Source organism: Capricornis sumatraensis, chromosome 12, assembly GCF_032405125.1.
Source record: "Capricornis sumatraensis isolate serow.1 chromosome 12, serow.2, whole genome shotgun sequence".
In the NCBI taxonomy this organism is placed as follows: Eukaryota; Metazoa; Chordata; class Mammalia; order Artiodactyla; family Bovidae; genus Capricornis; species Capricornis sumatraensis.
Genome location: NC_091080.1, coordinates 92,087,501 through 92,115,180, shown reverse-complemented (window position 1 = coordinate 92,115,180; position 27,680 = coordinate 92,087,501). Strand labels below are relative to the sequence as shown.

The window sequence follows — 27,680 nt, the reverse complement described above, 5'->3', positions numbered from 1 at the left end:
GAAGACAAATTATAGTAGATGTTTTGTGATCAACTCTGATGGACCAAAAGGTTCAACTGACCCTTGATAGGATCAAGACCCCAGCCCCAAGTACTCGTCCTCACCCTTACCCCCCATGCTGTGCCACAAGACGCTGTCATGTCTGGCTCTTTGCAACGCCACGGGCTGCAGCCCACCAGGCTCCTCTGTCCATGGGATTCTTCCAGGCAAGAATACTGGAGTGGGTTGCCACTTCCTCCTCCAGGGGATCTTCCCAACCAGGGGATTGAACCTGCCTCTCTTTTGTCTCCTGAATTGGCAGGTGGGTTCTTTACCACTAGCACCGCCTGGGAAGCCCCGCCTCCACAAACCCCCTGTAAAACCCCAAATAACCAGTCCCTGGCTGCTGAGCCAGGCACACCTCTGTGCCCGCTGTACTAGAGTGGCCTGGCTGTCCTAACACGACACAGTGGCCCTGCCTTTGGAGTCTGACGTCCCGTGTGAACTCCGAGCTTCCCCAGACCATCCTGCTAAATCCTTATGCTCCTTGCTCTCCGCAGAAACTCACTGGAGAGCTGTCCTCATGCTACCATTGCTTTAATGAAGCCTGACCCCACGGATTGTAGCCCGCCGGGCTCCTCTTTCCATGGAATTCTTCCAGGCAAGAATACTGGAGTGTGTGGCCATTCCCTTCTCCAGGCGATCTTCCCCACCCAGCGTTCGAACCCGAATCTCCTGCACGGCAGGCAGATTCCTTACCATCTGAGCCACAGGGAAGTCCAACACAGTCACACAACAGTCCCTTTAATAAAGCCTGAGCTCATGGCTTCTGGCTGGTTTTTCTCTTTCCAGAAACTGCTTTCCAATAAAAAAGCATCATCCAGAGATGCTAATGGATGAAGTACCCCAGACACGACTATCAGACAACTTTCAGCTTCACAGACTCTGTTCCTCAGGCACCTCTGAGCCCACCTGCTCAACGCTCCCCCTCCCCCAGCACAGACACAATGACGGACGTGCTTTCATCCTTATCAATAAACAAGTAGTCACAGCAATTGTTACCCTGTCTCTACCTTCTTTAATGAGCTCCATAAAATTTACTAGGCAAGATTTCCCGTATGTCTCCTCCCAAAAACCTGTCACTAAACTCAGGCCAAGAAAGTAAACATTTCACCCTATTCTTCTTCCTGAATACAAGTTTGTACGGCAATGTGAATATAGTTAATATGGTTCATATAATATCCAAACCCATGACTTTACATAAAAAGGAACAGCTTTTGATATTAAATAGTTTGTATATTTATGATATTAAGGGGCTTCCCAGGTGGCACAGTGGTAAAAAATCTGCCTGCCAATGAGGGAGACCTAAGAGCTGTGGGTTCAGTCCCTGAGTTGGGAAGATGCCCTGGAGAAGGAAATGGCAACCCACTCCAGTGTTCTTGCCTGGGGAATCCATCCCACGGACAGAGGAGCCTGGTGGGCTACAGTCCATGGGGTTGCAAAGAGTCAGACACGACTCACTGGCTGAGCAGACACACATTTATATATTAAATAGCCATATAGCAATGGGCTTCCCAGGTGGCGCTAGTGGTAAAGAGCCTGCCTGCCAGCCAATGCAGGAGGCCTGAGAGATGCAGGTTCGATCCCTGGGTCGGGAAGATCCCCTGGAGGAGGGCGTGGCAACTCCAGAATTCTGAGATCTTCCCTTGTTTGAATGTGTGTGTAGCTATATACTGCTTTCCTAAGCCTTAGCAAGTCTGCACAGGTTTTCCAAAAGACTGCTCTAATTATAGTAAAAAGTAGGTCAAAGTGGTAGAACATTCCAAATCTTCATGTTTTCCTTCCATGTAAGCTGTACTGCTCACCTGACCATCCAGAGTGAACCTCATTTCTATAGCCCTAAAAAGAGACTCCCTTATTTAAACAGAACACGTTAGATGTTTCTGATTTCCCCTTACCTAAGGACAACTTCATTTTAAGGTTCTAAAGACGTCAAAGTATCTTCTTAGTGCATTTCGTTTTCTTTCATAGTCAGAGTTTGAAAGGAGGTTACTTGAGGCAGTAGTCTGAAGTAGATTTGCTAATGATTTTTTTTTTTCTCTTAGTCTCCAACCAGGCAAATAAGGTTTTGCATATTTATCCTAGCTTCACTGGTTAAAGAATCAATTAAGACACAAAACCACAAGGCGCCCTTACTTAATTCAATTCTTACAGGTAGGAGGTAATCAACTTATTTTTTCCCCAATGCATAAAGGTTTCAGGTAGAATCTTATCCATGTCAGACATCTGGGTGGCAGATGACAGCGAATCTAATTAAGAGTCACATATTATCAATAACAGCAAAGAGAAACAGTGCAGCATCGAGGTACCCCTGAAGGCCGGGCACTGCAGGAGAATGGTTTCCTTTTTTTAAGGACTAATGAGGCTTTTTCAGAGAAAGCCTGAAAACGAAAGGTGGTGCTGAATATTTTATTTGGGTTCATTCACTGAAATTTCAACCCATTAATCACTGGTCTATGCTGCTGAAAAACCAGGTGTCGTCCCACATACAGACCTTCCCGGGGGGCGGGAACTTCCCTAATCACAGACCACATCTTACTCCTCCTTATGTCCCCAAAAATGCCTGGCACATACGAGATCCTAAAAACTGTTTGCTGGAAAAAAAAAAAAAAGAAAAAGAAGCAACCAAACCCTGAACTTAGTTACCACAAACTGAGGCAAAGGATTATGATTTCAGGGATAGTTACTTCTAACTAAATCTTCTGACATGCATTTTTAAGAGTCGATACAGACAATTACAAAATCAGACTACGCATACTTAAGTTTCCAGCCTTCACTGTTTCTAGATGGGTGACAACTGCAGGAGACTCTTTCGACCCACCCTCTCCCCATGTCTCCTCCAATTTCCCTCCCTTCCTCTGTCCCTCTGTCCCTCCTTCTCTCCCTCCCTCCCTTCCTTCGTCACTGGACACAGGTGAGACAGCCCACCAGTGGTGGCTCTGTCCCCACCGCATGATGGTCTCGTCTTAGCCAAGGTCCCCAGAAAGCCTGATCACGTGCAGTAAAACATGCGGCCAAGGAACACCCCGAAAAGGCGGTATTTCTCGACTCAGAATTCTGAAACTGTGCGCATGTATATAAAAACCCCACTGGCAAGATTCTTGGCTGATTGTCATTCTTTAGTCTGGTGAACTCAGGGTTCATGCGCGCTGATGGCTCCTAATGAGTCCCCCTGGAACGGAGCTGCCGATTACTTGCAGAGCAGAACTCTGAGGCAAGTCCTTCCGTTGGGCGTCAAGAAAATCAATCACACCCTGATTGGTTTCATTAGGGAAATGAGTGTTGTATTATGCAAAAGCAAAGTACTCAAATGCTTTTGCAGTTGAGGACTGGATAGTTCCTACTGGGAGTCCTGAATACATCGCCTCTCTCGTAATTCAAACTGGAAGCCCCACTTTGTCCTAAACTCTGCTCCAGGAGTATTGAAAGAGAATCCAAATCTCCCATTCTCCTCAAATAGGGATCTTCTTTCCTGCATGTCAGATAACATTCGAATGAATAAATGCACATTTCTGCAAGTAAATGTTTTACTAGTTTATGTAACAATTTAATGTCAGTGAACAGAAACTTGTCCATGTTTCACTTAATTCTCAAGCATTGAAATTTGAAAGACAGGTACCTGATGGACTTTTAATAAACATACCACTTTTTATATGAAAATACTTTGGTTACTTTTAGTTTTGATATAATTACAAGTGAGCTCAAAGTTTCAAGCATAGTGCCAGGAACTGCACTGTGTCTGTAATGGGTTGAATTGCATGCCCCTAAAGAAACGCTGACGCCCGAACCTCTGGTGCCAGTGAATGCGACCGTCGTGTGGAAACAGGACGGCTGCTGACGAGCATCCCTAAGACGCCATAAGGATTCCGGGTAAAGTGAATGACAGGCACCCTAACAGGAAGAGTGTCTCTGGGGACAAAGCCACAGAGGGGAGACGGCCACGCGAGGAAGAGGTGGAGATTGCAGTGGTGGCTGCCACGAGCCAGCAGGTAGCTGGGACCCCCAGGGGTGGCAAGAGACACAGAAGGACGCCCTCCAAGAGGTGTCAGGTGGAGCGCAGCCCCCCAGCGCCTTGAGGCTGGGCTTCTAGCCTCCAGAACCGTGAGAACCAGATGCTTCAAGCCACCCTGTTTGTAGAACTTTACTATGGCAACCCCGGTAAAGGAGTATCATACCGTTTACTCAAATTCACCGGTTAGTTTACTTTCCCGTCTTTGCTTTCTCTTTGTCTCTTTCGTTTTTCCTGAATCACTTCAACTTGAGCACAGGCATCATGTCACTTTACTCCCAGAGATTTACGCCGTTGTCGTTTACTCATAAGTCGTGTCCCACTCTTTGCGACCCCGTGGACTGCAGCATGTCAGGCTTCCCTGTCCTTCACCATCTGCCAGAGTTTGCTCAAATTCATGCCCATTGATTCGGTGATGCCATCTAACCATCTCATCCTCTGTCATCCCCTTCTCCTCCTGCCTTCAATCTTTCCCAGCATCAGGGTCTTTTCCAAGGAGTCGGCTCTTCCCATCAGGTGGCCATAGCATTGGAGTTTCAGCTTCACCCTCAGTCCTTCCAAGGAATAGTCAGGGTTCATTTCCTTTAGGATGGACCGGTTTGATCTCCTTGCTATCCAAGGGACTCTTAAGAGTCTTCTCCAACACCACTATTTGAAAGCATCCGTTCTGTGGCACTCAGTCTTTCTTTTATGGTCCACCTCTCACGTCCATACATGACTACTAAAAAAACCATAGCTTTGACTATTCAGACCTTTGTCAGCAAAGTGATGTCTCTGCTTTTTAACATGCTATCTACATTTCTCATAGCATTATATTTTGGTATATACTTCAAAAGATAAGGACATTATTTTGCATGTGTTATCAAACTCAGAACATTCAACATCACTAAATTCTATCCTATATAGCACCGTCCATATCTGAGCTTCATTAATTTCTCTGATGACATCCTTGATCACCATCACCTTCTGACTCAGAATGGAATATGGAGTCACCCGGTTTAGTGTATTTCCCTTTCTCTTTAGCATCCTTCCAGCTGAAACAGTTCATCCTTATTTTTCTTTAAGACCTTCTCTCATTAGGTTCTTCCAATGAAGTTTTTGGCAGGCAAAGCACATAGGGAATCACATTAGGTGTGACCCCTGGGTCCCACGGGTGATGCAGGTAATTGGATCACCTGGTCAAGTGATGTTTTTATGCTGTGAAGTTGCAGCTAGGAACCCATGGCTTCATACTGATATCAGTAAAGGAATGAATCCCTGATACACAGGAGAAGAAAGCTCTTCCATAGAGTTGAACACCAAGTAATACATGCGGCAGGAATGGCAAGGTTAGAATTTAACATTCGTTACAGGAAAACTTCAGAGGTTTCCCTTGGGCTCAGTGGTAAAGAATCCACTTGCAATGCAGGAGGCTCAGGGTGGATGCCTGGGTTAGAAATATACCCATGAGAAGGGAATGGCAACCCAATCCAGTATTCATGCCTGGGAAATCCCATGGACAGGGGAGCCCAGCAGGCTACAGTCCATGGGGTCACAAAGAGTTGGATATGACTGAGCAGCTGAGCACACAGATAATTCTGATCAGATGCAGACGGAAGTGACGATGCACACGTTTTTGTGCAATCCCTGCCATCTCCACTCTGCACCACTGTGTACTCGTTATTACTGTTGAAACAGACGGATTGGCAAGGATTCTGTTTTATCCTGTGTTATTGAAGCCACCAAAAGGAGCTAGTGGAGAAACACCTTAATCTGGCTACCTCAGACGGTTGAATCACACCCTCTTTCCCCAAACCTGAGCTGACACATCAGAGTTGTTAATCTCAAGCAAGTCAGAGGGAAGCTTCAGGTAGAGGGTGCACCAGCAGACACCTGTAACAAAGCGACTTAACCCTGATGACCAGGGTTGAGAAGGAATGGCTCACCATCTTGCCATTCCATCCCTCCTGTTACTTGAGTCAGACCACCCAGAGGACTTCAGAGCCACCACCAGCCCGAAAGGGTCCATGCATCCCTTGTTCCAAGAAAAGATGCTTCCACCGATCCCCGCTGTCCGAGCAGAAAGAGAAAACAAGAAGCACATAATTTTCCTTCAGCTCCTAGATTTTTGGGCAGATAACATAGGAGGCAATACAGCTGAGGAAACCATTTATTCATCAAGGAATTACATATTAAGTGCTTATTACGGTGAAAGTGTACTTTGAGATTTTAATGATGGTGAATTTCTATGGTAATAAAAAATTGAAAACTTGTATGACAAGCGTTTTAAATTTTCTAACAGCTGAAATTACATTGGCACCCATTTTTACAGCTCCCTCTGTAAACATTCTGAGGTCAGTAAGTATTACTCGGGGAGCATGTAAATACTGACGTGTAGCGTGGCTGCCAGGCGAAGCAATAAACCATGCCAAGAAAAGAAACCCTGCAACAAAGAAAAGGTAATTGTAGAATTCCAAGGGACTGGGGTGTGAATGGCATTTACAGTCCTAACTAAAGAAATCTCTAACAGTGATCCGACGGAAGTTTAAGGCGACCATGAGCAGAAGATGAGCACGTAGACAGAACGGGGTATCCCTCCAGGGCTTAAAGGAGCTGAAGCCCTGTCTTCCAGACCAAAGAAGAAAAATCAAGGTGTAGCAATCTGAACAGCTATGCAACTCGAAACACATACAAAGGTCAGAGGGACCATCTGAAAGAGTTAGAAGCGCTTGTGTCTGGGAGGAAAAGTGTGAAGGGCAGAGCTAGAGAGAAGGGAGAGGGGCTGAGCTTTGCAGGGCTTCCAATGAGCCTTGGAAAACTCTCTGGCTTTTGAAAATGTGGGTATGCATGACAGTTAAGAATCTAACATTAAAAAAAAAGGCATGATAAGTCACTTCGGTCGTGTCTCACTCTGCAACCCCATGGACTATAGCCCGCCAGGCTCCTCTGTCCATGGGATTCTCCAGGCAAGAACACTGAAGTGGGCTGTCATGACCTGCAGGGGAATCATCCCAAACCAGGGGCCCGACCTGTGTCTTCTATACCTGCTGCATTGCAGGCGGATTCTTTACCGCTGAGCCACTGGGGAAGCACACACCCAAAGGATGGCATGCACGGAAATGTGGCGTGAGACACGCTGGCCCGAACCCTGAAGTGACGCAGTAACAGCGTTGTAAAAACAGAAAACAGCGGAAACTGTCCAAAAGAGGGCAATACTTAGTTAAGGACATTTCATGCAGATGACACCACCCTTATGGCAGAAAGTGAAGAGGAACCAAAAAGCCTCTTGATGAAAGTGAAAGAGGAGAGAGAGAAAGTTCGCTTAAAGCTCAACATTCAGAAAACGAAGATCATGGCATCTGGTCTCATCACTTCCTGGGAAATAGATGGGGAAACAGTGGAAACAGTGTCAGACTTTATTTTTTGGGCTCCAAAATCACTGCAGATGGTGACTGCAGCCATGAAATTGAAAGACGCTTACTCCTTGAAACAAAAGTTATGAGCAACCTAGATAGCATATTGAAAAGCAGAGACATTACTTTGCCAACTAAGGTCCGTCTAGTCAAGGCTATGGCTTTTCCAGTGGTCATGTTTGGATGTGAGAGTTGGACTGTGAAGAAGGCTGAGTGTCGAAGAATTGATGCTTTTGAACTGTGGTGTTGGAGAAGACTCTTGAGAGTCCCTTGGACTGCAAGGAGATCCAACCAGTCCATTCTGGAGGAGATCAGCCCTGGGATTTCTTTGGAAGGAATGATGCTACAGCTGAAGCTCCAGTACTTTGGCCACCTCATGCAAAGAGTTGACTCATTGGAAAAGACTCTGATGCTGGGAGGGATTGGGGGCAGGAGGAGAAGGGGACGACCGAGGATGAGATGGCTGGATGGCATCACCGACTCGATGGATGTGAGTCTGAGTGAACTCCGGGAGTTGGTGATGGACAGGGAGGCCTGGTGTGCTGCGATTCATGGGGTCGCAAAGAGTCGGACATGGCTGAGCGACTGAACTGAACTGAAAGGACATTTTATGATGTCACTACATACCACTGAAAAGCATGATGCAGAACAAAATCTTAAGGCCTGGAGAAATACAGAAAAAGTGTATAAAAAATAGGCTACAAGATGTATATGTTAATATCAGATGAATTCTGTGTAAATTTTACATGTATGGGGAAGAGAGGGAGGAGAATGAGATTGATTTAAAAACACATTAAAGTATATTCAGTGGGGACATCCCTCGTGGTCCAGTGGCTAAGATGCCCTGCTTCTGCTGCAGGGGACACAGGTTCAACTCCTGGTTGGGGAACTAAGATCCCGCATGAGGCACAGTGCAGCCAAAAAATAGAAAAAGAAATTTAAATAAGTTAGTATTAAAGTAAAAGAACAAAAAAAAAGCAAGAAGTTAAGTATATATATACCCAATGACTATGTGAAGGAATTATGAATGATATTAATTTTCTATACATTTGTGGGTGTCTTTCCATTTTCTACAATAAACACATGTGATCTTTACATTGAGAAAACTATCTTTGATACTGAACAATGAATGAAACTATGAGATGAGATGAAAACACACGACCATTCTCTTGGGTCCCTGGCAAGTTTTAAATCTACTAAATTCAAAGGTGAGGAATAAAACTGGAGACAAGTCAACGATGATCTCATGAGCTGGCTCCAGTAACATTTGAATTAGTCAATGGTCAGAGTATAGTTAAAGGTCAACTATCCAATTAAAAGATACGGTTTCATAAGCAAGCCTATTGAATACGAATTTCTGAGAAAAAAAGAGTAAGGAGAGAGATCACAGGTTCGAGGGTTCATAAAGATCCCCCACGTGGTTACGGTCAAGTTCAACATCATTTCAAGTACTGGGCACGTATTACATTTTCTATGAAGCCACTTATTTCTTCCCATAGGCTGCTTTGCTGGAAGCACACAAATTTCAGTAAATATCTGTTGACTAAGACCTTACATGAAAGAGCCAGGACATTCCCACTTCATTCACCATCCCTCCATACAGGTATTCTCCAATACCAGTCTGATGTTTATGCTGCTTTAAAAAAAAAAGCCTATTTGACTAATCGGAACATGTCTTATCTTTTATGAGAAAATGCAGCCTTTTCTGGGTCTATTTTCCAATAAGCTGAGAATACAGGCTGTGGATATTCTCTGTCCCTTTAATACATTGTGTTGTTGGTCTTCATGTGGGTTTATCTCCAGTGCCTTATGATGTCAGCACCTTTATCTCCTCTTCCTTCTGTGGTGCAGAAAATTCTATTACAGTTTTCATGTTCCACGTTGTAATATTTAGGTACGTACACAAGGGAAACCACGTAAAGTTTAATATGTTTTTACATTTGATGTAAGGATTCAGATTGCAACTTTCTTAGAGGTTTGCTTTTTTCCTGTTTCAATGACTAGCTTTTCCTATACAGTAAGTCCCCCAGATATAAACGCATTTCATTCTGAGAACATGGCTCTAAGTCCAATTTGTTCCTAAGTCCAACAAAGTTAGCCAAGGCACTAACACAATTAATTGGCTGTAAATACTGTATGGTAATAGGTTTATAATTCTTTTCACACAAATAATACATAAATCTTCCAGTACCGTAGAGTAAGCCAGTGCAGCAGCTGGCATCCAGGGGCTGGCATCGACTGAACAGGAAAGAAGAGTTACAGGCTGGAGGAGGGAGAGGAGGTGGGAGATGGTAGACTGAACCACCAGCAGCGGTAGGAGCGCAGCGCAAGCTGCAACTCCACTCACGCCTTGATGGAATGCACGCTGGCATCCTTGCAAGCTCACAACTTGAAGGTTCTTACTTCGCAGATGCATTGCAAGGAGTATAGCCCTCCCATCACCACAAGGAAACTCTCAAGGCTTTATCCCCTTGACTTTCATGACAAGGAAAGCTTCCAGTTCTCCTAAATCTGGCTCGCCTTTCTCAGTCTTCTCTGTAGGGTCCTGTTTCTCTCAGCATCTTTTAATTAGTTTGCTTTGGCCCCCTTTCCCAGACGTCACGTTTTCGTGGGTTGATCTGATTTACTCGAGGCCTTCTGTTACCTGTGTATACAAATAAGACTCCTCTCTCTGTCTGCTGAGTTTCAGAACTAACTGCAGCCTAGACTTCCCCAGGTGGATGTCTTCTTGTCTTCTATTGATCCTGACCTTCAAATATTCGAAAAAGTTCACAGTCCTTCTCATGGAAAAAGATTTCTTGGCTGCTGTCTGCTTTCTTTGTACATTGCAACCTCTCTCCCAATTTTCAGAATCAGAAAGCTTTAGTTCATTCTAAAATCCCCTCCCCTTCTTTAATGCCTACATTTCAAAGGTCAATATTACTATTGACTCCAATACAAAATATATCATCACTATTTCCTTCATTCACATGGTTACCACTCTCAACTCACAATCACTGGGTTTTAGGAAATGTTCTCCCAAAGGCAGGCTCTCCAGGAAGATGTCCCTTGGATTTCACACCGCTGCTTTCCAGGCCCCTCAGACCAGCTCGGACTCTCTACTCTCGAGGTTGCAGAGCGCCCTTTACTAGCTCCTCACAGGCCTCACTGAAAGCTAAGACTGGATGCATGATATGCATAAATATATGCATTAAAATGCATTAAAAAATACACAGGACTTCCCAGGTGGTGCAGTGGTAAAGAATCTTCCTGCCAAGCAGGAGACACAGGTTCTATTCCTGGATCGGGAAGGTCCTCGGGAGAAGGAAATGGCAACCCACTTCAGGATTCTTGCCTGGAAAATCCCCATGGACAGAGGAGCCTGGTGGGCTACAGTCCATGGGGTCACAAAGAGTCAGACACGACTGACTGACTTGACGTATAATCTTTAAAGTCCTAACCCAGTGTTTTAATATTATCCTTCAAGAATTATAGAAAGGGGCACCAGCATTTCTGTCTAAAAAATTGTTCCCAAACTAAATTTTCTTTTGCATTTTAATGCCTAGGAAGTCAAATTGGATTAAATTTAAATATATTTCATAGTCTTATCACACTTTTCCACATCATTTCTTTCATATGATATTCCTTCATTTTCCCAGTTTCTTGGGCATATAGATTGCTCCTTTCTTCCTGAGTCATCACTTATCAATGATTTAGCAAACAATATACACTAACATGCCTACCAAACAAGTATCAAAAATACAGGATAGTAATAAAAGCAAGGGTATAATGTGTGCATTTTATGAAACAGTAATCCCCACCTCATCTACATTCACATTTTAACATAGAATTCTGAAAGTTTGTTAAGATGTTTGCAAATTACACAGTTCTCAAAGTAAAAGTCTTTGGAGGGTTTAAATATTACTTTTTTTATAGACTACAATCATTAAGAGAAGATAGCCTACAGGATTTGTCAAAGAGTGATTTTCATTTGGCAAGTTCTGGCTGGAGATTTCGAAATTAAATTATTTTAAAAAACATGGATCTCATAATATCTTCACTGAAAGAGATAAAGTATCTAAAGTGTAAATGACCTAACATCATATTTCTATTAATATTAAAATACCCAAATCTTACTACCGCCATTGATAAAATATTGAAAAAGAAATAAGGGTGTCAAGAATAACGAATGGCAGAGAGGTTGCATTAAAGCATTGATCGGGAGTAGTACTGTTCTGGGTCTGATATCTATGTGTTTTCCCAAAGTGAGTGAGCAGTTTACACTACAGTGGTATAATAAAGCACTTTTCAAATGTGGTTTAAATAGTCAATGTTTCTTTAAATTTGAATGTGAAGAAATTTCTGATTTTGTGGAGCTTGATTTACTAGCAAACACTACAGACTCAGCTCCCTGGGATGAGTTCTGAACGGAACAGAAAATCACTGATAACTGCCACCCACGCCAGACGGCAAGCGAGCCCGCCGAGTCTGTTCTCCTCCTGGAGTCGGAGCGTGGAACAGCGAGCTCTGGTGACTGAAGTCCAAAGAGCAGCATTCCTGCCCTTGCTCAGGCACAGGGGTGTGAACTCACCCTCTTCTCAGATGAACGGACAGTATGGAAGTCAGCCTCAAAACTGAGCAATCCGGAACACACGGAAGTGTGCTATATACAAGCCATTGGTACTGAACCAAAATACACACTCACAAACAAGCTCTAGCCAGAGGACACACGATTAAACAGATGTGCACGGGACCCTGGTCAGCGGCTTCCAGGGTATGAAATGAGAAAGAGCACAAGGTGGATAGAAAGTCAAGGTGCCAAATCACAGGATTCAGGATGTGGCATTTCCGTTCCGTTAAATGTCTGGATGCGATCTGAGGGCTCAGAACATGTGTAACTAGCGCTAAGGTAAACACTGAAAGAAGCAGCCTTCCCTAGAAAGTTCTTAAGATATTCTCTTTACCTTTTTTTTTAATGCTACACCATGGAGGGAAGACAGCACAATTCTGCCAGGACACACTGACTTCTATAAAAAATCCTTGCGGATGCTTCCATTGCTGATAATTTACAGCACAAATACAGCAACTGTCCAAGAAGCTGATGTGATGTCTGTAACACGAATACGCAGATAGCATCAGCTGTGTAACATCTGACAGCTCTCAAAATACAGCGCCGGTTTTTTGATTATATTTTATAGTAACCATTCAGGTCATTAAATGTAAGAGGTGTGCAAGTGGATGGAGACCCTGATTCTTTTCCAGCTAAGTATCATTTTATAGGTTTATTCTGATGGCCCAAAGGGGACTTATTTCAGAAATGTAATTTAAGAGTGTAGGAAGCCTACAGGGGCAGACTTAGGCATTGCAATAGGTTCTATATTATCTTAGATTTTAAAAAACTAATGAATTTCCAGGATCCTGCTTTTACTTAACACCTATTTCAAAATCCATTTCGCTTCTTTAACTATAAATGAGTTAAGGCTATTACAAAGTGTAAATTCCTTGTAGAAGCCTAGTAATATTTTTGGATAACGGATAAATCAATAAAGCCATTCCTGAAAAGAAGTAACTCTAAAGAGAAAAATGACATTTAACTAATGCAAAAACATATAATATTCCAAAATGGCAGGATTATGCTTTATTGTTGTTAAGCCTCTCTTATTATGCATTTGACTTATTATACTGGTATAATGTCCCATTCCATACATCATTTATATCAACCTTTTTGATGTACTTAATTATTTGATGCACTTTAATGTTTGACATGTTTAATAACCAATGTACTTATTTTAGAACCAAACATTAAATATTTTAATACTTGTTTGACAAAATTATTTTCCTCTAAAAATTCATATATTTTTTCAAATAAAAATTTCAACCTGATATCAAGCTCTAATTGGCTGGATTCACCTGTGGCCCAGATTTCAAGGTTGAAACATATTCCTGGCAACTTGAGTTCTCTGATGGGTCCAAGAAAAGATACTGATTTTTAGTTCATTCAACCTTTTTCTTCTCTCAAGGACAGGAATGACAAATTCCTAGCATATCTGAGCTGAAACCAGAAATCGTCCATATGTGTTTTTTTATTAATGACACTTTGCTTGTTTTCTGAAATTTACTTTTATGGTCTCAATCACTGTTTAAAACGAGCAAGTATTTTCACTCTAGATAAGATACTTATACCATCAGCTCTACTGTTGAGAAAGTCAAGGTAGCAATAGATTTAGAAAAACACAACTTAAGAACAACCAAAAAATTCAGACGAACAGAAACAGAAAACAGAACAGCGGTTCCCAAGGGCTGGAGGGCAGACGGAATGGGAGATGCTAATGAGATGGCAGCAGCCTTTAGTTCTAAGATGAATAAGCCCCAGGAGTGAACGCATGCTACAGCGACTACAGTTCATAATAGATATTGCACACTTGAATTTTGCTAAGAGAACAGATTTTAAGCATCTTACTGCCCCCCCAAAAAAATTATTGCTAACTATGTGAGATGAAAGTGAAAGCTGCTTAGTCGTGTCCGACTCTTTGCGACCCCATGGAGTATACAGTCCAGGGATTTCTTCAGTCAAGAATACTGGAATGGGTAACCTTTCCCTCCTCCAGGGGAGCTTCCCAACCCAGGGATTGAACCCAGGTCTCCCGCATTGCAGGCAGATTCTTCACCAACTGAGTCACCAGGGAAGCCCAAGAATACTGGAGTGGGTAGCCGATCCCTTCTCCAGGGGATCTTCCCAACTCAGGAACTGAACCGGGGTCCCCTGAATTGCAGGAGGATTCTTTACCAGCTGAGCTACCAGGAAAGACCACGTGAGATGATGGATGTGTTCACTTACTTGATTGTTGTAATCATTGTACAAAACAGACTTAATTCATCATGTTGTAAAATACATACAGGATTATTTGTTAAGTATACCACAATAAAACCGAAAAAAAGAAAAAAAATTATTATTAAGCAATAGTCACTAAAAGGGCTTATACCCAGAGTAGCTGTCTTCGAATTTGTACTCTGATTAGCACAAAGAATACAAACGTGAGTAAAAAATATTGAATATTTACCCCCATTTCCTTGCTTGACAAACTTGCTTTTAAACCTAGTGAAATATACATTAAGTTGGATAAACCATGAAATGTGTCCACTGACCCCATCACAGGGATGTCAAAGCATTCTTATCAAAGGGCCATTTGAGGGGCTTGAGTGGAGAGAAATCATGTCACCTAGATGGGGTGATGGGGGCCATAAATTAGGGTCAGGAAAAGTACACTGTCCTTCAGAGAAGTTTGACTATGAAAACGAGAAGGATAACAGGGTGACCATCCAAGGAAAGAAGTTTGATCAATTTTGTATTCTTTTGTTTTTCTGATTTTTTTTTTTAACTAATGGAATGTACTGGAACATCAGTCAGTCAGTTCAGTCACTCAGTCATATCTGACACTTTGGGATCCCATGGACTGCAGCATGCCAGGCTTCCCTGTCCATCACCAACTTCCGGAGCTTACTCAAACTCATGTCCCTTGAGTCAGTGATGCCATCCAGCCATCTCATCCTCTGTCGTCCCCTTATTCTCCCACCTTCAATTTTTCCCGCATCAGGGTCTTTTCCAGTGAGTCATTTCTTCACATCAGGTGGCCAAAGTATTGGAGTTTCACCTTCAGCATCAATCCCTAAAATGAATATTCAGGACTGATCTTTAGGATAGACTGGTTGGATCTCCTTGCAGTTCAAGGGACTCTCAAGAGTCTTCTCCAACACCACAGTTCAAAAGCATCAATTCTTTGGCGCTTAGCTTTCTTTATAGTCCAACTCTCAAATCCATACATGACTACTGGAAAAACCATAGCTTTGACTAGACAGACCTTTGCTGGTAAAGTAATGTCTCTGATTTTTAATACACTGTCTAGGTTGGTCATAGTTTTTATTCCAAGGAGTAAGCATCTTTTAATTTCATGGCTGCAGTCACCATCTGCAGTGATTTTGGAGCCCCCCAAAATAAAGTTTCTCACTATTTCCATTCTTTCTAAATCTATTTGCCATGAAATGATGGGACGGGATGCCATGATCTTCCTTTTCTGAATGTTGAGTTTTAAACCACCTTTTTCACTCTCCTCTTTCAGTTTCATCAAGAAGCTCTTTAGTTCTTCTTCGCTTTCTGCCATAAGGGTGATATCATTGTCGTATCTGAGGTTAATGATATTTCTCCTGGCAATCTTGATTCCAGCTTGTACTTCATCCAGCCCAGCATTTCAAATGATGCACTTTGCATATAAGTTAAATAAGCAAAGTGACAATATATAGCCTTGATGTACTCCTTTCCTGATTTAGAACGAGTCTGCTGTTCAATGTCCAGTTCTAACTGTTGCTTCCTGACCTGCATACAGATTTTTCAGGAGGCAAGTCAGGTGGTCTGGTATTCCCATCTCTTTAAGAATTTTACACAGTTTTTTGGGATCCACACAGTTAAAAGCTTTGGCATAGTCAATAAAGCAGGAGTAGATGTTTTCCTGTAATTCTCTTGCTTTCTCAACGATCGAACGGATGTTGGCAATTTGATCTCTGGTTTCTCTGCCTTTTCTAAAACCAGCTTGGACATCTGGAAGTTCACAGTTCACGTACCATTGAAGCCTGGCTTGGAGAATTTTGAGCATTACTTCACTAGCGTGTAAGATGAGTGCAATTGTGCAATAGTTTGAACATTTTTTGGCATTGCTTTTCTTTGGGATTGGAATGAATACTGACCTTTTCCAGTCCTGTGGCCACTGCTGAGTTTTCCAAATTTGCTGGCAAATTGAGTGCAGTACTTTCACAGCATCATCTTTTAGGATTTGAAACAGCTCCACTGGAATTCCATCACCTCCACTAGCTTTGTTTATAGTGATGCTTCCTACGGCCCACTTGACTCTGCATTCCAGGATGTCTAGCTCTAGGTGTGTGATCACAACCATCATGATTATCTGGCTCATGAAGATCTTTTTTGTACAGTTCTTCTGTGTATTCTTGCCACCTCTTCTTAATATCTTCTGCTTCTGTCAGGTCCATACCATTTCTGTCCTTTATTGTCCCCATCTTTGCATGAAATGTTCCCACGGTGAAGAGGTCTGACAGAATGTGGTCCACTGGAGAAGGGAATGGTAATCCACTTCAGTATTCTTGCATTGGGAACCCCATGAACAGTATGAAAAGGCAAAATGATAAGATACTGAAAGAGGAACTCCCCAGGTTGGTAGGTACGCAATATGCTACTGGAGATCAGTGGAGAAATAACTCCAGAAAGAATGAAAAGATGGAGCCAAAGCAAAAGCAACACCCAGCTGTGGTTGTGACTGGTGACGGAAGTAAAGTCCAATGCTGTAAAGAGCAATATTGCATAGGAACCTAAATGTTAGATCCATGAATTAAATGTTAGGTCCACGAATCAAGGTAAATTGGAAGTGGTAAAACGAGATGGCAAGAGTGAACATTGACATTTTAGGAATCAGAGAACTAAAATAGACTGGAATGGGTGAATTTAACTTAGATGACCATGATATCTACTACTGTGGGCAAGAATTCCTTAGAAGAAATGGAGCAGCCATCATGGTCAACAAAAAAGTTTGAAATGCAGTACTTGGATGCAGTCTCAAAAATGACAGAATGATCTCTGTTCATTTCCAAAGCAAACAGTTCAATATCATAGTAATCCAAGTCTATGCCCTGACCAGTAATGCTGACAAAGCTGAAGCTGAATGGTTCTATGAAGACCTACAAGACCTTCTACTACTAACGCCCAAAAAAGATGTCCTTCTCACTATAGGGGACTGGAATGCAAAAGTAGGAAGTCAAAAGATACCCGGAGTAACACAAATTTGGCCTTGGAATACGGAATGAAGCAGGGAAAAGACTAATTGAGTTTTGCCAAGAAAATGCACTGGTCATAGCAAACACCCTCTTCCAACAACACAAGAGAAGACTCTACTCATGGACATCACCGGATGGTCAACACTAAAATCAGATTGATTATATTCTTTGCAGCCAAAGATGGAGAAGCTCTATACAGTCAGCAAAAACATGTCCAGGAGCTGTGTGGCTCAGATCATAAACTCCTTATTGCCAAAATCAGACTGAAATTGAAGAAAGTGGGGAAAACCATGAGACCATTCAGGTATGACCTAAATCAAATCCCTTACAATTATACAGTGGAAGTGAGAAATAGATTCAAGGGACTAGATCTGATAGACAGAGTGCCTGAGGATCTATGGACGGAGGTTTGTGACATTGTACAGGAGGCAGGGATCAAGACCATCCCCATGGAAAAAAAATGCAAAAAGGCAAAATGGCTGCCTGAGGAGGCCTTACAAATATCTGAGAAAAGAGGAGAAGCTAAAGGCAAAGAAGAAAAGGAAAGATGTACCCATTTGAATGCAGAGTTCCAAAGAATAGCAAGGAGAGGCAGGAAAGCCTTCCTCAGCGATGAATGCAGAGAAATAGAGGAAACAAAAGAATGGGAAAGACTAGAGATCTCTTCAAGAAAATTAGAAATACCAAGGGAACTTTTCATGCAAAGATGGGCTCGACAAAGGACAGAAATGGTATGGACTAGAACATAACCATGAAAGAAGTTAAAGGGAAAGGATACAAGGATGACTATGGAAATGAAAGCTCCATAAATGATGATAGAGAAATCTCTGGAGAAGGAGCAACTCATAGACTCTGAAGAGGATGTGGAAGGAATTAGCTTATAAAAGGGAACAAACACCTCTCTAAGGGTGGAAGAAAGCCGGGGAATATTTAGGAAAAAATCAGTACAGTTTTTAGTAGCAAGTTGAAGGTATTGAAGCCTGAAAACTTCAATTTTCTCAGAAAAGCTGAAGGCAAGACCAACCTCTGAAAAAAATATTAACTCTGGCGTGTGTGTCATCATTTACATAAAGAGTTGAGTGATACTCATACGTTCTGCCCAGTTCCTACTGGAAACCAAGGCGTATCATGAACTGTTGGGCTTTAGCTCATTTTCTAGGGAGAAATAAAATGTCATGAAATGGCAGGAAATGTGTTCTAATATTTAACAGATCAAAGTGATGGAAAGGGTAATTTATAATTAAAGTAAAAGTGAAGTCACTCAGTTGTGTCCGACTCTTTGCGACCCCGTGGACTGTAGCCCACCAAGCTCCTCTGTCCATGGGATTCTCCAGGCAAGAGTACTGGAGTGGGTTGCCGTTTCCTTCTCCAGGGGATCTTCCCGACCCAGGGATCAAACCCAGGTCTCCCGCATTGCAGGCAGACGCTTTGAACTCTGACACACCAGGGAAGACCAATTTATAATTAAACAAATATAGAAAACTGTGTACTAAGATTTAACCTGGAAATAGTCTAAGTAATGAATGAATGAAGTCTTGGGATGATTTAATTTCAGTCTATCAACTTGGCCAGGCTCTCTAGGCGGTACAGCGGTGAAGAATCCTCCTGCCAATGCAGGAGATGCAAGAGGCAGATGTTTAATCCCTGGGTCAGGGGGATCTCTGGGGGAGAAAAGGGCAATCCACTCTAGTATTCTTGCCTGGAAACTTCCATGGACAGAAGAGCCTGGCAGGCTACAGTCCATGGGGTCGCGACTGAGCACAGCACACATCGGCTTCAGCCACCTAACGCGGAGCAGGCAGTATGTGTTTTGAAACATCATTTGCTATTTCAGTGACAGCAGAGCTGCTAGGTTCCAGCGGTTGCCCATTAAAATGATCTAGTCCCGCTTTCCCCATTGAACAGTGTGTGACATCCTACTTCCTGCAGGCAGAGACATTGCTCACATGAGATATGCAAACACCAAAGGCCAAGGATGGAGGAAACATACAGAACAATTTCAGGGAATCAGCCCTCTGTTACTGGAGTGACACAATGATAGTATGCTGCTGCTGCTGCTAAGTCACCTCAGTCGTGTCCAACTCTGTGTGACCCCATAGACGGTAGCCCACCAGGCTCCCCCATCCATGGGATTCTCCAGGCAAGAACACTGGAGTGGGTTGCCATTGCCTTCTCCACAATGATAGTATACCCTTACTGAAACACTACTGTTTCATTATTACTGAAACAAATATAGTATTAGTCTCACTCACTAAATGACTATCCATGTGCTGGTATCTCCTACACTTCATGATTTCAGGGAATGAAAATATATTGCAAGATATCCTGAGAAAATTTAACAGTAAGGATTCAGCAATTCAACATTCCCTGTCATCCCTTGAAAAATAAAACTATTAAATAACGCTTTATCCTCAGTTATCTATTAGTCATTTCTTGACATTATGTATAATAGACACCCTTTAGAGTAAGGTTTATTAAACAGATCCAAGACAAGTGAAGAATCAAAGCTTTTTCTCCCCAAGATAAAAAAATCTGAGATGACTATTCAGGAGCATAGGTAACCATTTTCCCCCAGTAGAAGCATATTATACAGTGCTTAACTCAAATTATTTTCCATTTAAAATGATTAACTCTGCTATAAAAAATAATTTGTGTCTTACGGTTCAAAATGCAATGGGCTGCTAAAATGGACAGGCTGGTCACAGTTTTAGGATTGTTAATAGGACAGCGCAGCTTAGCAACTGTGGCCACAGCAAAAAATTAAACGTGAAAATTCAGATCTAGCATGCCTCAGATAAATGCAACCCTGTAATACAAAGTCATGTCAGCGAAGTGGACACTGAGCAATGCTATTAAGACACCATGGTACGAAATAGCACAGAGAAGTCTATTGTTCCTCTCTCCACAGACAAGAGGCAGAGCAGATTCTGACGCTGACAAGTATACATTCAACCCATAGATGCACTAATAAAACGTGCCATAAATCGGGTATGTCTGCAGATGTGACTGCAGCCATGAAATTAACAGACGCTGACTCCTCGGAAGGAAAGGTATGACCAACCTAGACAGCATATTCAAAAGCAGAGACATTACTTTGCCGACTAAGGTCCACCTAGTCAAGGCTATGGTTTTTCCTGTGGTCATGTATGGATGTGAGAGTTGGACTGTGAAGGCTGAGCGCCGAAGAATTGATGCTTTTGAAGTGTGGTGTTGGAAAAGACTCTTGAGAGTCCCTTGGACTGCAAGGAGATCCAACCAGTCCATTCTGAAGGAGATCAACCCTGGGATTTCTTTGGAAGGAATGATGCTAAAGCTGAAGCTCCAGTACTTTGGCCACCTCATGCGAAGAGTTGACTCATTGGAAAAGACTTTGATGCTGGGAGGGATTGGGGGCAGGAGGAGAAGGGGACGACAGAGGATGAGATGGCTGGATGGCACCACTGACTTGATGGGCGTGAGTCTGAGTGAACTCCAGGAGTTGGTGATGGATAGGGAGGCCTGGTGTGCTGCGATTCATGGGGTCGCAAAGAGTCGGACACGACTGAGTGACTGAACTGAACTGAACTGAACTGAACAGAGAAGTTTCTTAAAGTCTGGGAAACAGCAAATCACTATGGAATTATTTTAAAAGAAGTCATTTCATGTGCTGATGATTGTAGCAGCAAGTGGGAGAAAATGCCAAAGAATAGGGGAATACAATAAAAGAACCCCAAAAGGAGTGTCGAGAAATCCTTCTCATCAAAATGGAGCTATCACGGAGTCTGACAATGACATGAAGAGGGTGTCCCCAGTCGAGACAGCAATTTAGTACTTCTTCAGATTGTCCTTCTTTTTCTGAGCAAGAATTTGGGAAATGGCATTGGTGCCAGAGCTTCTTGATTTTCCTTGGAAGATACTGTTTAACCTCAGTAGGAACAAGGCTCACATATATTTCCTCAGATATGCAAAAACTCACATGGAAGACCTAACTAATTTGCCACTATATGTCTAACTTATTTCTATAATTATTGCGTACCTTCTATATTGACACCAAATGTACCAGTTCTTGCTCCGGTTATAATCATGCTTCATCCCTGCCCTCAGGGTGGTTGGGGTGATTTTCTACTTCTGGTCCATCAGTGATATTTCCGACAGCCATGCCGCTCAAGACCACAGTCTCCATATGCCGAAGGGGAGTCTTCTGCACGTGGTTACAGTTGCTGCGCCTTCAAATCACAACCCTGCCATTATCAAGCCCTTCCCCTGGCTGTCTGTAAAAGTTTAAATTGTCAGCATCATATGAGATGCCTAGACCGGGACTAAGTGCAGACTCTGTAAAGAAGTCAGATCCTCCTACCCTTTTCCATCAGAAGTAAGAAATAGATGTTCCAGAATGAAGGCAGGAAGGAAATCCTGGCAGGCAGTGAAATAAGGGCTGACAAGCTCTCTGAACTCAGGAAAGACTTCATCCAGCAGTATACATTGAGGAAATGAGAGAAGGATTTTAAGAATTCAAGCACAGTCGCATGAATATGGGGTTCTCAGAATAACCACAGGCATTCTGCATGAATGAAACAGAAATAGAAAGCCTATTCTGGCAAAGGTTTGGCATAACTAATCACAATCAGAGGAAATAATTGGAGACAGGGCTTGAAAAAGTGACTGAATCTCTCAACTAATATTCAGGAAAAAAAATAAATTGAAACATAGGAAAACTGGAAAAGCTATGAATCTAACTTTCTATCTTGTTCTTATAAAATCAAAGTTCAACATCACTCAAGTCATTCAGTGGTTGAACTATCAAAAAAAAAAAAAAATATATATATATATATATTAGAATGTCCTGGCAGTCTAGTGGTTGGGATGCCATGCTCCCAGTGCAGAAGGAGTGAGTTCGATCCTTGATCTGGGAAGCAGGATGCCACATGCCTTGCATCCAAAACAAACAAATAAGCATGGGAAAATGAGGAATAAATGATTTCTAAAAAGTTAGCCTGCTCTTCTATGAGTACAGAGAATTCTAAACAGTTCACAGTTGATTTCATAATGTCACTTGAAAGGTCATATAATTCTCTTCTGAGATGAGTCTTAAATTTTCCTATAATAATAAGCAACTAAGCAAACCCCACAGTCTTTATGCTGACATGCTAGAGCAGGTCCTCTTAGGCTACGTTTCTATAAAATGAAGACTTGTTCTTATCAATGAGCTAAGTGCCTTACTGTGTGTTTTCCTGTAGAGTCCGAGCCCTCCAAATGATTCTATTTCAAGCTCAACTCCTTATTTCCTTTATCTTTTTTTATTCATTTATTATAGCTGCCACATTCCAGGATTTGAAAGGAACACATTTCCAGTGATATACACTTCTACTATAAAAACAAAAATATATATATATATATATAAATTCTTGAGGGACAAATTAGACAAAACTAGGCCAAATTAAACCTCTTACAAGATTAAGGACGTCTCCAGTCATAGTCTTCATCCTAAAATGCTTCTGCTTATGATCTTAAAAAGGGAGAAGAAAGTGGTGTGGTGGGATTGTGTTTTCTAAAAGGATGTGTTTAAGTCCTAACCCTAAAATCTGTGACAGATCTTATGTGGAAATAAGGTCTTTGCAGATCAAGGTGAGATAAGGCTGTTAAGGCAGACACTAAACTCTATGGCTGGTGTCTTTATCAAGGGGTACTTGGATGCAGAGATATAGGAATGAAGGTCCTATGCTAACGGAGCCAGAGAGTGGGGCATCTCTCAGCAAAGGACACCAAGGATTCCAAGGGGTCTCTAGAAGCTAGGGGAACCCACAGAAGAATTCTTCCCTGGAGCTCACAGAGGCAGTGCTTACAGCATTGCCAACATCTTGATGCTAGGACAATATGGTTCTTTCATATTTAGCCATCAAGCGTGCGGCTATTGGTTAGGGCAGGCACCAAGACCCATGGGAAAAAGGATCAACTTTGGACAACGATCTTGGGTTCAAGTCTATACTATGTTTTCTGGACTATGGCAACTTGCTTAATATCTTTGAGTACCAATTTGCTTGCATGTGAAATCTTGAGGGCTTCTGTAAAAAGCCAGGTACATAATAGAAAATCACTAAGGAATTATATGATTTTTATTAATAAAGCGAAAAAGCAAAATCATTCATTCTGACTCTTATATTCGAGCATGCATTCTAACGATCCTGCATAATTTCTTAAAATCTTTGTTAGAGATAAACCAGTCAGAAAGGATTCCAATCTAAAATAATAACAGTATGTGTAAGGATCCATGTCTATGTCTGAGCTATAACTGAAGACAATGACAGCAAAATAATTCCAGTGATTTTATATTTCAAGTTTTCACTTTCCTGTAAACACAAATGCTGTAGATATCTCTTTGCTAGATTTTAACCAAAGAAGAAGATTCAATATAAACCATATATCCTTCCTATCATATGCCCAGCTGGGCTGAACATTAGGAAAATGAATTGAGAGAGAAGACAACAATCATCAAACTATTTAGTTAGCTCTGACTTGTGAGCTATCAAGGCATACAGGTTCCAAGAAAAAGGTGAGAGGAGTTCAGTTTGGTATGCTATCTACACAAATTGTTTTACTAACTATACAGTGACCCACCACCTCAGTCTCTTAATTATCTTGTAATTCCAGGCAATAAGTGCTGACATAAACACATATTTTTTTTCAACTGAAGTATCACATACTATGAAAGAGTATTAGGTAAGTATGTAGACTCTTCTAGGTCTGGGTACTTAGTTAAGCATCTAGACATCTCTATGCCATCGAATCTCTTCCAATGGTAACAAACTGGATCGCTTTACTCACTAATATAAGCAGCAGGACAACGTCAGGGCTGTCACATGCACAGGCAACGTGCATCGGCGTCCAGAAGTCCTCATCCTGGTGGTTGACATTGGCCCCTCTGTCAATCAGGATCTCTGCGATGAAGACATTATCATACCGAGCACACTGAAACAAGAAAAAACAAGAAAGAAAGAAAAAAGGAAAATATACTATTGCAATAAATCAAATTTCTTTTCTACATACAGAAAACTTTAGTGCCAATTATGGAAGTTGGGAGGTGGAGCTCAACTGGCGAGGAATTTGCTCCCCTTCTGTACTAACTCACAAGGAAAGAAGCATATGTAAGAAAGGAAAACTGAATCTATGGACGGTAGAAGGAAAAAGCAGACTAGATACTATAGCAGACAAGATCAGTGACTTAAAGGCAGTGAAAACTATATGCCATGAAACAGGGAGAAAAATGACTAAATAGATAGAGTATCAGAGAGCTGTAGGAAAACTTCAAACTGACTGATAACCCATTAGATTGACAACACTGGAAATGGGGGCTACAGGATAAATTTCTGAGATCCAACCAGTCCATTCTGAAGGAGATCAGCCCTGGGATGTCTTTGGAGGGAATGATGCTAAAGCTGAAACTCCAGTACTTTGGCCACCTCATGCGAAGAGTTGACTCATTGGAAAAGACTCTGATGCTGGGAGGGATTGGGGGCAGGAGGAGAAGGGGACGACAGAGGATGAGATGGCTGGATGGCATCACGGACTCAGTGGACATGAGTCTGAGTGAACTCTGGGAGATGGTGATGGACAGGGAGGCCTGGCGTGCTGCGATTCATGGGGTCGCAAAGAGTCAGACACGACTGAGCGACTGAACTGAACTGACTGAAAATTAGCAATTAGAAGACAGCCTAATTTTTAAGCTTCTCTGGTGGCTCAGCGGTAAAAAGTCCACCTGCCAGGGCAGGAGACACAGGTTCAATCCCTGGGTCAGGAAGATCCCCTGGAGAAAGAGATGGCAACCCACTCCAGGATTCTTGCTGGGGAAATCCCATGAACCAGAGGAGCCTGGGGGGCTATAGTCTCTGGGATAGCAAATAGCTGGACAAGATTGAGCGACTGAGCAGAACAGGAAAGTGATTGAAACACTTGGCATTTAAGCTTCTAATAAAAACATAGTTCATAGTATTTTTGCGTTAATTTCTTTTGCTGTATAGAAACATACATGCTTTAATGTTCAAGCAATATGTATACAGAAAGAGTTAAAAAGAAAAAGGAGATTCTGCCTTCTCTTCCATTTGGGTCACTGATAAAAATTCCTTATCCAGTCTTCAAGATTCTCTCTGCTGTTGAAAAAGATTCTCCCCTCCCCCGTCTGTCTCGAGTCTAGAGAGTACGCTACTCTCTAACCTGGTTCTGGCAGTTACCAATACGTCTTGAGCATATTTGTGAATCTGTTGCAGCTTGTTTTCATTATGTTCACACGTGTGCCCAGTCACTTAGTCATGCCTGACTCTTTGCAATTCTATGGACTGTAGCCCCCCAGGCTCCTCTGTCCATGGGATTTCCCAGGCAAGAATACTGCAGTGGGTTGCCATGTCCTCCTCCAGGGGATCTTCCCAACCCAGGGATTGAACCCAAATTTCTTGTGTCTTCTGCATCAGTAGGCAGATTCTTTACCACTGAGCCACTTGGAATTCCACTGCTATGGACGTCTGCTGCCATAGCACGGAATCAAAAGAATTCGCATTTCATACTCCAGTCAAGAGTGTTTCCTTAGAACCAAGAGCTCCTTCTCAACAGTTTATACATTAAAGGTCTTAACTTATTAATAAAACTCCAGACAGCATTTCAGCAAAGCCCTTTGTGACTCTGTTTCTAACTCCATACATAGCACCTTTCCTTCCAAAGAGTTAAGACTGAGTCTTTTCTATACTGCCCTCAAGAGACTAAATCCCTGGGGTGCAAAAGACTGTTACTTGTTTTCATTATTTTTCCTCTGATAGTAGCTGACACCTGCCAGAGATTTGATTCATGAATTATTGAATAAAAATAGGCAAATTCAGACTTACTGAAAGCTTATTAAAACATGATAAAACTAAAGACTGTATATGATGAAAAATATTAAAACCTGTGTATCAACTACCCAGGGCTTCCCCCGTGGCTTAGTGGTAAAGATCTACCTGAAATGCAGGAGTCCCAGGAGATAGATATGGGTCCAGTATTCTCGTCTGGAGAATCCCATGGACAGAGGAGCCTGGCAGGCCACAGTCTATAGGGTTGCAAAGAGTCCGACACGACGGAAACAACTAAGCCCTCAGCGTGCATCAATTATCCACCTTTAACACATATGGAATTATTCTTCTCCAGCTTCACAGTTACTGGGCATTTCTAAGAGAGGTCTTCCAGAAATCTCACTTAGACGCAGATACTCAGTGAATAAATGGAGTTAAATAAATGAAACTGGAAAAGCTTAGCAACTTCCACAGCTTTTTCCTGATGCCCTGTACAAGCATGCAATGCCTTTTCTCAAAGATGTTGATCTAAGAATATATAATTAGAACGTTGGTGGTGATAAAGCATCAGGACTCATAACGCAGGATACCCAGGAGGTGGGGCGAACACAGAGCTGCTCACACTTGACATTTTCAAGGGCGAGATTGCCTTTTTTGGTACCTAAGGCATTTTGAAACCCTGTAATTTTGTCTCTCTGGCAACCTGCAATTTTTTATTTGTTTTTATTTACTCAGTAACCCCAGGATAAGGAGGTTCAGTGCTGAGCCCACATTCCTGCAGCCGTCAGGAGGTCTTTTTACATGTATTCCAGCTTCAAAGCCTCTTCATCTTAGCCTGACAACCAAAGTCTAACAGCGCAAAGATGCAGAGTATTTGCACTGGATTCAGAGCTAATTGAGTGCTTCCTGTTCACGTCCACACCTTCATCTTCTCATTTCTTCTTTCTTCTAATGCTACCCTTTCTGAATCTTTTTACTCTGCTCCCTGGGCCGTCTCATTAGGCAAAGATCCCTGTATTCTTACAGTTCATCCATCCATCCACCCATCCCTTCATCCACCCATTTATCCTTTTAGGATGTACTGAGTACCTACTATGCATCATAAGCTAAGGATACAAACGTATCTAAGACATCACAGTTTTGGAAAATTTACTCTAGCAGAGAGAAAAGGCACATTCTCCACTCACTACAATCCATTATGACAAGATTTATAGCAGAAGCAAGGACCATATGTGATGAGACCCTGGATAAAAGAGTAACTCAGTCTGACCAGGAGGGCAGAGGAGGCTTCAGAACTGACCTCTGAAGGTGGCCAAGGGACGCCATCATTTTCCTCTTTCTTATCGCCTGCTTATCCCTCATGCAGGTCTGCTGTGATCAGTTTATTTTTTTCTCTGTCTTTCTGAAAATTCCACTCTAAATAAGACTGCTTGCATCTTAACTCATAATATCTATCACAGCATCACATTAATTAATTAAGCAATTAAGGGGTTAATGTGGCTCCCCAACAAATCTACTGAGCACCTCTGAGTGCCAGGCCGCCCGTAAGTGCTACAGAAGTGATGAAACTGGCCAAGTCCGAGCCAGCCGACAGTCTGGTAAACAGAACATAATCACCCTGAGCCTATAATC

At 42.3% G+C, this 27,680-nt stretch overlaps 1 protein-coding gene across 1 annotated transcript in view; it reads right to left on the bottom strand.

Annotated features, from left to right (window-relative positions):
- MYO16 (myosin XVI) overlaps positions 1–27,680 on the bottom strand; it is a 397,000-nt gene that overhangs the window by 327,136 nt on the left and 42,184 nt on the right. The window contains exon 3 of the mRNA XM_068984571.1: positions 24,058–24,201. Within this exon, the coding sequence (XP_068840672.1) occupies positions 24,058–24,201 (144 nt within the window). The remainder of the gene's footprint in view (positions 1–24,057; positions 24,202–27,680) is intronic.